This window comes from Agelaius tricolor, unplaced genomic scaffold, assembly GCF_023055355.1.
Source record: "Agelaius tricolor isolate 1412-34295 unplaced genomic scaffold, bAgeTri1.0.p SCAF_123, whole genome shotgun sequence".
Taxonomy (NCBI): Eukaryota; Metazoa; Chordata; class Aves; order Passeriformes; family Icteridae; genus Agelaius; species Agelaius tricolor.
Window position 1 is genome coordinate 29,119 of NW_027269383.1, and position 13,821 is coordinate 42,939.

The 13,821-nt window shown below is 41.4% G+C and overlaps 1 protein-coding gene across 1 annotated transcript in view; it reads right to left on the reverse strand.

Moving 5' to 3' along the window:
* LOC139586546 (cytochrome P450 2G1-like) overlaps positions 1-13,145 on the reverse strand; it is a gene marked incomplete at its 3' end in the record, with an annotated part of 36,961 nt that extends 23,816 nt beyond the window's left edge. The window contains 5 exon segments of the mRNA XM_071420054.1: positions 4,818-4,897; positions 4,900-4,977; positions 7,330-7,479; positions 11,427-11,559; positions 11,561-13,145. Coding sequence (XP_071276155.1) covers positions 4,818-4,897; positions 4,900-4,977; positions 7,330-7,479; positions 11,427-11,559; positions 11,561-11,611 — 492 coding nt within the window.
* Positions 13,146-13,821: the final 676 nt, after the last annotated feature.

Below are 13,821 nucleotides of genomic sequence, written 5' to 3' on the forward strand. Positions count from 1 at the left end.
CCAAAATCAGCCCAAAATCAGCTCGAAATCAGCCCAAAATCCGCCCGAAATCCGCCCAGAAATTGCCCCAAAATCAGCACAAAATCGGCCCAAAATCAGCCTGAAAACCACCCAAAATCAGCCCAAAATCAGCCCGGAATCAGCCGAAATCATCACAAAAACTGCCCCCAAAACCAGCCCGAAATCAGCCCAAAATCAGCATAAAAACCGCCCCAAAATCAGCCCGAAATCATCACAAAAACTGCCCCAAAATCAGCCCGAAATCATCACAAAAACTGCCCCCAAATCAGCCCAAAATCAGCCCAAAATCAGCCCAAAATCATCACAAAAACTGCCCCAAAAACCGCCCCAAAGTCAGCCCGAAATCAGCCCAAAATCAGCCCAAAAACTGCCCCAAATGAACCCAAAATTGCCCCAAAAACTGCCCCAAAATCAGACAAAAATCAGCCCGAAATCAGTCCCGAAATCAGCCCAAAATCAGCCCGAAATCAGCACAAAATCAGCCCAAAAACTTCCCCGAAATCAGCCCAAAATCAGCCGAAAATAAGCCCGAAATCAGCCCGAAAACCGCCCCAAATCAGCCCGAAATCATCCCAAAATCGGCGCGAAAACTGCCCCTAAATCAGCCCAAAAACTGCCCCAAAATCAGCCCAAAATCATCACAAAAACTGCCCCAAAATCAGCCCGAAATCATCACAAAAACTGCCCCAAAATCAGCCCCAAATCAGCCCAAAAAGCGTCCCAAAAACTGCCCTGAAATCAGCCCAAAATCAGCCGAAATCATCACAAAAACTGCCCCAAAATCAGCCCAAAATCAGCCCAAAATCAGCCCAAAATCAGCCCGAAAAGCGTCCAGAAAACTGCCCGAAATCAGCCCAAAATCAGCCCAAAATCATCACAAAAACTGCCCCAAAAACCGCCCCGAAATCAGCCCGAAATCAGCCCAAAATCAGCCCAAAAACTGCCCCAAATGAACCCAAAATTGCCCCAAAAACTGCCCCAAAATCAGACAAAAATCAGCCCGAAATCAGTCCCGAAATCAGCCCAAAATCAGCCCGAAATCAGCACAAAATCAGCCCAAAATCAGCCCAAAATCAGCCCAAAAAGCGTCCCAAAAACTTCCCCGAAATCAGCCCAAAATCAGCCGAAAATAAGCCCGAAATCAGCCCGAAAACCGCCCCAAATCAGCCCGAAATCAGCCCAAAATCGGTGCGAAAACTGCCCCTAAATCAGCCCAAAAACTGCCCCAAAATCAGCCCAAAAACTGCCCCAAAATCAGCCCAAAATCATCACAAAAACTGCCCCAAAATCAGCCCAAAATCATCACAAAAACTGCCCCAAAATCAGCCCCAAATCAGCCCAAAAAGCGTCCCAAAAACTTCCCCGAAATCAGCCCAAAATCAGCCGAAAATAAGCCCGAAATCAGCCCGAAAACCGCCCCAAATCAGCCCGAAATCATCCCAAAATCGGCGCGAAAACTGCCCCTAAATCAGCCCAAAAACTGCCCCAAAATCAGCCCCAAATCAGCCCCAAAACTGCCCCAAAATCAGCCCAAAATCATCACAAAAACTGCCCCAAAATCAGCCCGAAATCATCACAAAAACTGCCCCAAAATCAGCCCCAAATCAGCCCAAAAAGCGTCCCAAAAACTGCCCCGAAATCAGCCCAAAATCAGCCGAAATCATCACAAAAACTGCCCCAAAATCAGCCCAAAATCAGCCGAAATCACCACAAAAACTGCCCCAAAAACTGCCCTGAAATCAGCCCAAAATCAGCCGAAATCATCACAAAAACTGCCCCAAAAACTGCCCCGAAATCAGCCCAAAATCATCACAAAAACTGCCCCGAAATCAGCCCAAAATCATCACAAAAACTGCCCCGAAATCAGCCCAAAATCATCACAAAAACTGCCCCGAAATCAGCCCAAAATCAGCCCAAAATCAGCTCGAAATCAGCACAAAATCAGCCCAAAATCCCCACACAAACCGCCCCGAAATCAGCCCAAAATCAGCCTGAAATCAGCCCAAAGTCACCACAAAAACTGCCCCGAAAACTGCCCCAAAATCAGCCCAAAATCAGCCCAAAAACTGCCCGAAATTGCCCCGAAGTCAGCCCAAAATCAGCCGAAATCATCACAAAAACTGCCCCAAAAACTGCCCGGAAATCAGCCCAAAATCAGCCCGAAAACCACCCCGAAATCGCCCCGAAATCAGCCCAAAATCAGCCAGAAATCAGCCCAAAGTCACCACAAAAACTGCCCCAAAATCACCCCAAAATCAGCCCAAAAAGCGCCCCCAAATCAGCCCGAAATCAGCCCAAAATCAGCCCAAAAACCGCCCCAAAGTCAGCCCAAAGTCACCCCAAAAACCGCCCCAAAAACCGTCCTAAAATCACCCCAAAATCAGCCCAAAAACCACCCGAAAATCATCCTGAAATTGGCCCGAAATCAGTCCAAAATCAGCTCGAAATCAGCCCAAAAACCGCCCCAAAATCAGCCCAAAATCATCACAAAAACTGCCCCAAAATCAGCCCGAAATCAACCCGAAAAGCGCCCCGAATTCAGCCCGAAATTCAGCCCAAAATCAACCCAAAAAACAGCCGAAATCAGCCCGAAATCAGCCCGAAATCAGCACAAAATCAGCCCCAAAATCAGCCCCAAATCAGCCCCAAAACTGCCCCAAAATCAGCCCGAAATCATCACAAAAACTGCCCCAAAATCAGCCCCAAATCAGCCCAAAAACTGCCCCGAAATCAGCCCAAAATCATCACAAAAACTGCCCCAAAATCAGCCCAAAATCATCACAAAAACTGCCCCGAAATCAGCCCAAAATCAGCCCGAAATCAGCCCCAAAACTGCCCCAAAATCAGCCCAAAATCATCACAAAAACTGCCCCAAAATCAGCCCGAGATCAGCCCAAAATCAGCCCAAAAACTGCCCCAAATCAGCCCCAAAACTGCCCCAAAATCAGCCCGAAATCATCACAAAAACTGCCCCAAAAACCGCCCCGAAATCAGCCCAAAAACTGCCCCAAAATCAGCCCAAAATCAGCCCAAAGTCAGCCAAAAACCGCCCCAAAATCAGCCCAAAATCAGCCCAAAATCAGCCCGAAAACCGCCACAAAATCAGCCCCAAATGAGCCCAAAGTCATCCCGAAAACTGCCCCCAAATCAGCCCAAAATCGGCCTGAAATCAGCTCGAAATCAGCCCAAAATCGGCCTGAAAACCGCCCTGAAATCAGCCCAAAATCACCACAAAAACTGCCCCAAAATCAGCCTGAAATCAGCCCGAAATCAGCCCAAAAACTGCCCTGAAATCACCCCGAAATCAGCCTGAAATCAGCCTGAAATCAGCTCGAAATCAGCCCAAAGTTACCCCGAAATCAGCCCAAAACCTGCCCCAAAATCATCACAAAAACTGCCCCAAAATCAGCCCAAAGTCACCCTGAAAACCGCCCCGAAATCAGCCCAAAATCAGCCCGAAATCACCACAAAAACTGCCCCGGAAACTGCCCGAAAACTGCCCCAAAAACTGCCCCAAAATCATCCTGAAATCACCCCCAAAATCACCCCAAAAATCCCCCCAAAATACCCAAAATCCTCAGAAAAATCACCAAAAAATTCTCAAAAATCCCCCCAAAAAATCACAAAAAATCCTCAAAAAATCTCCAAAAAATAAAAAAAAAAATCTCCAAAAATCACAAAAATCCTCAGAAAATCTCCAAAAATTATCCAAAAAAAATCACAAAAAATTTTAAAAAATCACCAAAAGATCCTCAAAAAATCTCCAAAAAATCACCCAAAATTTACCAAACATTTCTCAAAAAATAACCAAAAATTGACAAAAAAATCACCAAAAATCACCAAAAAATCCCCAAAAAAATCCTAAAAAAATCACCATAAATTCTCAAAAAATCACCATAAATTCTCAAAAAAAATCCCAAAAATTCCCAAAAAATTCCCAAATTTTCCCCACCTGTGCCCAGGGCGTGCTCATCTCCCTGAAGGTTTCGTTCATCAGCCCCAGCAGCTCCAGGAACTCGGGCTCCCTCAAAATCCCCCCAAAAATCCCCCAAAAAATCCCTAAAAATTCTCAAAAAATCATCAAAAATCCTCAAAAAATCACCACAAATCCTCAAAAAATATCCAAAAAAATCACCAAAAATTCTCAAAAAAATCACAAAAAATCCTCCAAAAATCTCCAAAAAATCTCCAAAAATCCTTAAAAATTCACAAAAAATTCTCAAAAAATCACCAAAAATTCTCAAAAAAATCTCCAAAAAATCACCAAAAATCCTCCAAAATTCACAAAAAATCCTCCAAAAAATCACAAAAAATTCTCAAAAATCCTACAAAAAATCACTAAAAAAATCCACATAAATTCACCAAAAATCACCCAAAAATTCTCAAAAAATCACAAAAAATCCTCAAAAATTCACCAAAAAATTCTCCAAAAATCTCCAAAAATTCTCTAAAAAACTACAAAAAATTTTTAAAAAATCACCAAAAATTCTCAAAAAATCCCCAAAAAATCCCCAAAAAATCACCGAAAATTCACCCAAAAATTCTCAAAAAAATCACCAAAAATCTGCAAAAAATCACCAAAAATCCTCAAAAAATCACAAAAAATCCTCAAAAAATCACCAAAAATTCCTCAAAAAATCACCAAAAATCGTCAAAAAAATCTCCAAAAAATCACAAAAAATCCTCAAAAAATCACCAAAAAATCCCCAAAAAATTCTCAAAAAAATCCCAAAAAAATCCAAAAAAAATCCAAAAAAAATCCCAAAAATTCCCAAAAAATTCCCAAATTTCCCCACCTGTGCCCAGGGCGTGCTCATCTCCCTGAAGGTTTCGTTCATCAGCCCCAGCAGCTCCAGGAACTCGGGGTCGTCGTAGGGAAGCGGCGCCCGAAGACGATGGAACAAATCACGTTGGAGACGGCGCAGCTCAGCAGGAAGGTGGGGTCAAAGGGCTCTCCTGCAAATTTGGGGCAAAATCCCGGGGTTTTGGGGGTTTTCCCAAAAAAAAATGAATTTTTGGGATGATTTTGCACCAAAACCGCCTCAAAAATTGGCCAAAAATAGCCCTAAACCTGCCCAAAATGGCTTCAAAAATACCCCGGAATTGTCCCAAAAATGTCACAAAATGATCCCAAAATAGGGGGTCAAAAAATGCCAAAACCAGGCCAAAAATATCCCAAAAAATGATCCCCAAAATGACCCAAATCACCCCAAAATACCCCAAATTTCATCCCCCAAAAAAAACCAAAACCACCCCAAAATAATCCCAAAAATGATCCCAAAACCAACCCAAAATCACCCCAAAAACTGATCCCAAAACAACCCAAAATCAACCCCAAAAAATAATCCCAAACCAACCCAAAATCAGCCCAAAATACCCCAAAATTCATCCCCAAAAATCCCAAAAAATCATCCCAAAACAACCGAAAACCACCCCAAAATACCCCAAAATTCATTCCAAAAAACCCCAAAAAATGATCCCAAAACCACCCCAAAATTTGGGGCAAAATCCCGGGGTTTTGGGGGTTTTCCCAAAAAAAATGAATTTTTGGGATGATTTTGCACCAAAACCGCTTCAAAAATTGGCCAAAAATAGCCCTAAACCAGCCCAAAATGGCTTCAAAAATCCCCCAGAATTGTCCCAAAAATGTCACAAAATGATCCCAAAATAGGAGGCCAAAAAATGCCAAAAATATCCCAAAAATATCCCAAAAATACCCACAAAAAATGGACCAGAATTGGCCAAAAACTGCCCTGAAAAACCCCAAACTCTTCCCAAAAAAGGCCCCCAAAATTGCCCCAAAAATAGCCCAAATTACCCCAAAATGATCCCAAAAATTGATCCCAAAAGTGACCCAAAATCACCCCAAAATACCCCAAAATTCATCCCAAAAAATCCCAAAAAATTATCTCAAAACCAACCCTAAATCAACCCAAAAAATGATCCCAAAACAACCCAAAACTGCCCCAAAATTCATCCCAAAAATCCCAAAAAATGATCCCAAATCAACCCAAAATCACCCCAAAATACCCCAAATTTCATCCCAAAAATCCCAAAAAATGATCCCAAAACCAACCCAAAATCACCCCAAAATAGCCCAAAATTCATCTCAAAAAATGATCCCAAAACCAACCCAAAACTGCCCCAAAAAATGATCCCAAAAATGACCCAAAATCACCCAAAAATTCATCCCAAAAAATCCCAAAAAATGATCCCAAAACCGACCCAAATCACCCCAAAATAGCCCAAATTTCATTCCCAAAAACCCCAAAAACCCCAAAATTTATCCCAAAATTCATCCCCAAATCCCCTTGGCTGATTTCGGGGTGGATTTTTGGGTTCATTTTTGGTCATTTTTGGTCATTTTTTGGTAATTTCTGGTCATTTTTGGTTCATTTTTGGTCATTTTTGGTCATTTCTGGTTCATTTTTGGGTCATTTTGGGTCATTTTCTGGTCATTTTTGGTTCATTTTTTGGTTCATTTTTGCCTCATTTTTGGGTCATTTCTGGTTCATTTTTGGTCATTTTTGGTCCATTTCTGGTCATTTTTAGTCCATTTCTGGTCATTTTGGTGTCATTTTTGCCTCATTTTTGGGATCATTTTTGCCTCATTTTTGCCTCATTTTTGGTTCATTTTTGGTCATTTTTGCCTCATTTTTGGTCATTTTTGGTTCATTTTTCATCATTTTTGGGTCATTTTTGGTCCATTTTTGGTTCATTTTTAGGATCATTTTTGCCTCATTTTTGCCTCATTTTTGGGACCATTTTAAGATCATTTTTGCCTCATTTTTGGTCATTTTTGGGTCATTTTTTGGTTCATTTCTGGTCATTTTTGTGACATTTTTTGGTCATTTTTGCCTCATTTTTGCCTGATTTTTGGTTCATTTTTGCCTCATTTTTGGTCATTTTTGCCTCATTTTTGGTCATTTTTGGTTCATTTTTCGTAATTTTTGTGTCATTTTTCGTCATTTTTGGTCATTTTTGCCTCATTTTTGGTCCATTTCTGGTTCATTTTTTGGTCATTTTTGGTTCATTTTTAGGATCATTTTTGCCTCATTTTTGGGATCATTTTTGCCTCATTTTTGGGATCATTTTTGGGTCATTTTTGGGATCATTTTTGGTCATTTTTGCCTCATTTTTGTGTCATTTTTGGGATCATTTTTGGGATCATTTTTGCCTCATTTTTGGTTCATTTTTGCCCCATTTTTGCCTCATTTTTGCCTCATTTTTCCACCCAATTTCCCCGACCACGCCCTCATTTCCCCCCCACCTCCCAAAAAAACCCCAAAACCTCCCCAAATTCGGCACCTTTGGTGTCCTGGAATGCCCGGAGCAGCTCCTGCGCCTCCTCCTGGATCCGGCTCTCGATGCTCCCGCGCCCCATCCCCAAATCCCGCAGCACCGAGAGCGAGAAACGGCGCAGCTGCCGCCAGCGCTCGCCCTCGGCGAAAACCACGCCTGGGTTTGGGGAGAAACCCGCGGGAAATGGGAAAAAATCAGCGGGAGGGGGGAAAATGGGAAAAAACGGGAGGAAAATCGGTTGGGAAATGGGGAAAAAATGGGGGGAAATGGGGGAAAAAATGGGGGGAAATCCGTTGGGAAATGGGGAAAAAATGGGGGGGAAATCCGTTGGGAAATGGGGAAAAAATTTGGGTTAAATCTGTTGGGAAATGGGGAAAACTGGGAGGGAAAATCCATGGGAAATGGGGGAAATCCATTGGGAAATGGGAAAAATTCAGTGGGAGGGGAAAAATTTGGGGTTAAATCCATGGAAAATGGGAAAAAATGGGGGGAAAATCCATTGGGAAATGGGGGAAATCCATTGGGAAATGGGAAAAATGCAGCGGGAGGGGGGAAATTTGGGGTTAAATTGGTGGGAAATGGGAAAAAACGGGAGGAAAATCGGTTGGGAAATGGGGAAAAAATGGGGGGAAAATCCATTGGGAAATCCATTGGGAAATGGGGAAAAAATGGGGGGAAAATCGGTTGGGAAATGGGGAAATTCCATTGGGAAATGGGGCAGAAATTGGGGGAAAATCCATTGGGAAATGGGAAAAAAATGGGGGAAATCCATTGGGAAATGGGGAAAATTTGGGGTTATATCCATGGAAAATGGGGAAAAACGGGAGAAAAATCCATTGGGAAATGGGTAAAATCCATTGGGAAATGGGGAAAATTCATTGGGAAATGGGGAAAATTTGGGGTTAAATCCATGGAAAATGGGGAAAAACGGGAGAAAAATCCATTGGGAAATGGGGAAAATTCATTGGGAAATGGGGAAAAACCATTGGGAAATCCATTGGGAAATGGGGGGAAAATTTGGGGTAAAATCCACCAGAAATGGGGAAAATTCATTGGGAAATGGGGAAAATTCATTGGGGAAAAATTTGGGGTTAAATTGATGGGAAATGGGAAAAAACGGGGGGAAAATCGGTTGGGAAATGGGGGAAATCCATTGGGAAATGGGGAAAAAATGGCGGGAAATGGGGAAAATCCATTGGGAAATGGGAAAATTCCATTGGGAAATGGGGAAAAAATGGGGGGAAATCCGTTGGGAAATGGGGAAAAAATTGGGGTTAAATCTGTGGGAAATGGGAAAAATCCATTGGGAAATGGGGCAGAAATTGGGGGAAAATCCGTGGGAAATGGGAAAAACTGGGGGGGAAAATCCATTGGGAAATGGGGAAAAAACGGGAGAAAAATCCATTGGGAAATGGGGAAAAAATTGGGGTTAAATCCATGGGAAATGGGAAAATTCATTGGGGAAAAATTTGGGGAAAAATCCAGGGAAAATGGGGAAAAACGGGAGAAAAATCCATTGGGAAATGGGGAAAAAAGGGGGGAAATCCGTTGGGAAATGGGGGGAAAATTTGGGGTAAAATGCACCAGAAATGGGAAAAAATCCATGGGAAAAGGGGAAAATTCATCGGGAAATGGGGGAAATCCATTGGGAAATGGGGAAATCCATTGGGAAATGGGGGGAAAATTTGGGGTAAAATCCACCAGAAATGGGGAAAAATCCATTGGGAAATGGGGAAAATTCATTGGGGAAAAATTTGGGGTTAAATCCGTGGAAAATGGGGAAAAATGGGAGAAAAATCCATTGGAAATGGGGAAGAAATTTGGGTTAAATCTGTGGGAAATGGGAAAAAAATGGGGGAAATCCATTGGGAAATGGGGAAAATTCATTGGGGGAAAATTTGGGGTTAAATCCATGGAAAATGGGAAAAAATGGGAGAAAAATCCATTGGGAAATGAGGAAAATTTGGGGATAAATCCATTGGAAATGAAGGGAAAAATTGGGGTAAAATCCATGGGAAATAGGGAAAATCCATGGGAAATGGGAAAAACGCAGCGGGAGGGGGGAAATTTGGGGTGAAAGCCGTGGGAAATGGGAAAAAACGGGAGGAAAATCGGTTGGGAAATGGGGAAAAAATGGGGGGGAAAATCCCATTGGGAAATGGGGAAAATTCATTGGGAAATGGGGGGAAAATTTGGGGTAAAATCCACGGGAAATGGGGAAAATCCATGGGAAATGGGGAAAATTCATTGGGAAATGGGGAAAATTCAGTGGGAGGGGAAAAATTTGGGGTTAAATCCGTGGAAAATGGGAAAAAACAGGGGGAAAATCCATTGGGAAATGGGGAAAATTTGGGGTAAAATCCACCAGAAATGGGGAAAAATCCATGGGAAATGGGGAAAATTCATTGGGGAAAAATTTGGGGTTAAATCCGTGGAAAATGGGGAAAAATGGGAGAAAAATCCATTGGGAAATGGGGAAAAAATGGGGGGAAAATCCATTGGGAAATGGGCAGAAATTGGGGTTAAATCCGTGGGAAATGGGAAAAAATGGGGGAAAATCCATTGGGAAATGGGGAAAAATAATTGGGAAAAATTTGGGGTTAAATCCATGGAAAATGGGAAAAAACGGGAGAAAAATCCATTGGGAAATGGGGGGAAAATTTGGGGTAAAATCCACGGGAAATGGGGAAAATTCATTGGGAAATGGGGAAAACCTGGGGGAAATCCGTGGGAAATGGGGGGAAAATGGGGAAAAATCCATGGGAAATGGGAAAAATTCATGGGAAATTGGAAAAATTGAATGGGGAAAAAATTTGGGGTTAAATCCATGGAAAATGGGAAAAATGGGGAGGAAAATCCATTGGGAAATGGGGAAATTTTTGGGTGATTTTGGGTGGTTTTGGGGTAATTTTGGGGTGGTTTTCAAGGCAATTTTTCAGGATAATTTTGGTCCATTTTGGGGTATTTTGGGATAATTTTGGTCTGGTTTGGGATGATTTTGTGGTGTTTTTGGGTGGTTTTGTGGTGATTTTGGGGTGGTTTTGGGGTGACTTTTCAGGGCAGTTTTTTGGGATAATTTTGGTTTATTTTGGGGTATTTTGAGGTGATTTTGGGGTGAGTTTTCAGGGCAATTTTGGGATAATTTTGGGCTGGTTTGAGGTATTTTGGTCAATTTTGGGGTGATTTTGGGGTGGTTTTTCAGGGCAATTTTTGGGAGAATTTTGGGCTGGTTTTGGGTTACTTGGGATAGTTTTTCACGGCGATTTTTGGGATAACTCTGGGCTATTTTGGGGTGGTTTTGGGATGGCTTTTAGGATAATTTTGGGGTGGTTTTTCAGGGCAATTTTGGGAGAATTTTGTGGTAATTTTAGGGTAATTTTGGGGTGGTTTTAAGGTGGTTTTTCAGGGCAATTTGGGGAGAATTTTGTGGTGTTTTCGGGGTAATTCTGTGATAATTTTGGGGGGGTTTTGAGGTGGTTTTTCAGGGCAAATTTTGTGATAATTTTGTGGTGTTTTGGGGTGATCTTGGGTTGGTTTTGGAGTAATTTTGAGGTGGTTTTAAGGTGGTTTTTCAGGGCAATTTTGGGAGAATTTTGGGCTGGTTTTGGGGTGATTTTGAGGAGTTTTTGGGATAATTTTGGTCCATTTTGGGGTGATTTTGTGGTGGTTTTTCAGGGCAATTTTTGGGATAATTTTGTGGTGGTTTTGGGGTAATTTTGAGGAGTTTTTGTGGTGTTTTTGGGGTGGTTTTGGGGTGATTTTGGGGTGAGTTTTCAGGGCAATTTTTTGGGAGAATTTTGGGCTGGTTTTGGGTTACTTGGGGTGGTTTTTCAGGGCAATTTGGGGAGAATTTTGTGGTGTTTTCGGGGTAATTCTGTGATAATTTTGGGGTGGTTTTGAGGTGGTTTTTCAGTGCATTTTTGGGAGAATTTTGTTGTGTGTTTGGGGTTTTTTTGGGGTAATTTTGGGCTGGTTTTGGGGCATTTTGGGATGGTTTTCCCGGGCGATTTTTTTGGGATAACTCTGGGCTATTTTGGGGTTGTTTTGGGATGGCTTTTGAGGATAATTTTTGGGGCGATTCCGGGCGGTTTTGGGTCCCTCACCGTATCCCCTGAAGGTGCTCTCGACGGTCGGCACCCGCCCGCGCCCCGCGAACGCCTCGGGGTTCCCCACCAGGGCCTCGCGCACGGCCTCGGTCCCACACAGAACCAGCACCGGCCGCGTGCCCAACCACACCCGTGAACACCGGCCCGTAGCGCTCGCTCAGCTGCCAGGGGGAAAATTCCATTAAAAACCCAAAAAAAATTCCATGAAAATGGAAAAAAACCCCGTCAAAATCGGAGCAAATTCAGCCAAATCCCATCAAAATCAACCCAAACCCAACCACACCGTGAACACCGGCCCGTAGCGCTCGCTCAGCTGCCAGGGGGGAAAATTCCATTAAAATCCACAAAAAACCCAAAAAAATTCCATGAAAATCCCAAAAAATCCCATAAAAATCCCCCCAAAAAATCCCACAAAAATCCCATCAAAATCCAAAAAATAATCCCAACAAAATGGACCCAAATCCCATGAAAATCCCACAAAAATCCCATCAAAATCCCCAAAATCCCCACAAAAATCCCATGAAAATCGCCCCAAACAATCCCATAAAAATCCCCAAAAAAACCCCAAAAAATCCATGAAAATTTAAAAAAATCCCATGAAAATTAAAAAAAATCCCAACAAAATGGACCCAAATCCCATCAAAATCCCCCAAAAAATCCCATCAAAATCCACAAAAAAATCCCCACAAAAATCCCATAAAAATCCCCAAAAAATCCCACAAAAATCCCATCAAAAATCCACAAAAATCCCCACAAAAATCCCATGAAAATTTAAAAAAATCCCATGAAAATCGGAGCAAATTCAGCCAAATCCCATCAAAATCCCACAAAAATCCCATGAAAATCACCCCAAAAAATCCCATCAAAAATCCCCCCAAAAATCCCAAAAAATCCCAAAAAACCCAAAAAAATCCCATCAAAATCCCCAAAAAATCCCACAAAAATCCCATCAAAATCCAAAAAAAATCCCATGAAAATCGGAGCAAATTCACCCAAATCCCATCAAAAAACCCAAAAATCCCATGAAAATATTTTTTAAAAAATCCCATGAAAATGGGACCAAACTCACCCAAATCCCATCAAAATCCCCCCAAAAAATCCCAAAAAATTCCCACAAAAATCCCATGAAAATCGCCCCAAAAAATCCCATCACAATCAAAAAAAAAAATCCCAAAAAATCTCAAAAAATATTTCCAAAAAAATCCCATAAAAATCCCAAAAAATCCCATAAAAATCCCCACAAAAATCCCATGAAAATTTTAAAAAAATCCCATAAAAATCCCCAAAAAAATCCCACAAAATCCCATCAAAAATCCCCAAAAAAACCCCAAAAAATCCATGAAAATTTAAAAAAATCCCATGAAAATCGGAGCAAATTCAGCCAAATCCCATCAAAATCCCCCGAAAAAATCCATGAAAATCACCCCAAAAAATCCCATCAAAAATCCCCCCAAAAATCCCACAAAAATCCCCTGAAAATTAAAAAAAATCCCATGGAAATTGGACTAAATTCAACCAAATCCCATCAAAATCCCAAAAAATCCCATGAAAATCGCCCCAAAAAATCCCATCAAATTCCCCCCAAAAAATCCCATCAAAATCCCATCAAAATCGCATAAAATCCCATAAAAATAATTAAAAAAAAAATCGGAGCAAATTCACCCAAATCCCATGAAAATCCCCAAAAAAATCCCATAAAAATCTAAAAAATCCCCAAAAAATCCCCCCAAAAAATCCCATCAAAATCCCCAAAAAATCCCACAAAAATCCCATCAAAAATCCCAAAAAAACCCCAAAAAAATCCCATGAAAATCAAAAAAAATCCCATGAAAATCGGAGCAAATTCAGCCAAATCCCATCCAAATCCCCCGAAAAAATCCCATCAAAATCCCCCCAAAAAATCCCATCAAAATCCCCAAAAAACCCAAAAAAATCCATGAAAATTAAAAAAAATCCCATGAAAATCGGAGCAAATTCACCCAAATCCCATCAAAATTAAAAAAAAAAATCCCAACAAAATGGACCCAAATCCCATCAAAATCCCCCAAAAAATCCCATCAAAATCCCATAAAAATCCCCAAAAATCCCACAAAAATCCCATCAAAATAAAAAAAAAAATCCCAAGAAAATTGGAGCAAATTCACCCAAATCCCATCAAAATAAAAATAAAATCCCATCAAAATGGACCCAAATCCCATCAAAATCCCCCCAAAAAATCCCATAAAAATCTAAAAAAATCCTCCAAAAATCCCATAAAATCCCCCCAAACAATCCCATAAAAATCCCCAAAAAATCCCACAAAAATCCATGAAAATTTAAAAAAATCCCATGAAAATCGGAGCAAATTCAACCAAATCCCATCCAAAAACCCAAAAATCCCATGAAAATATTT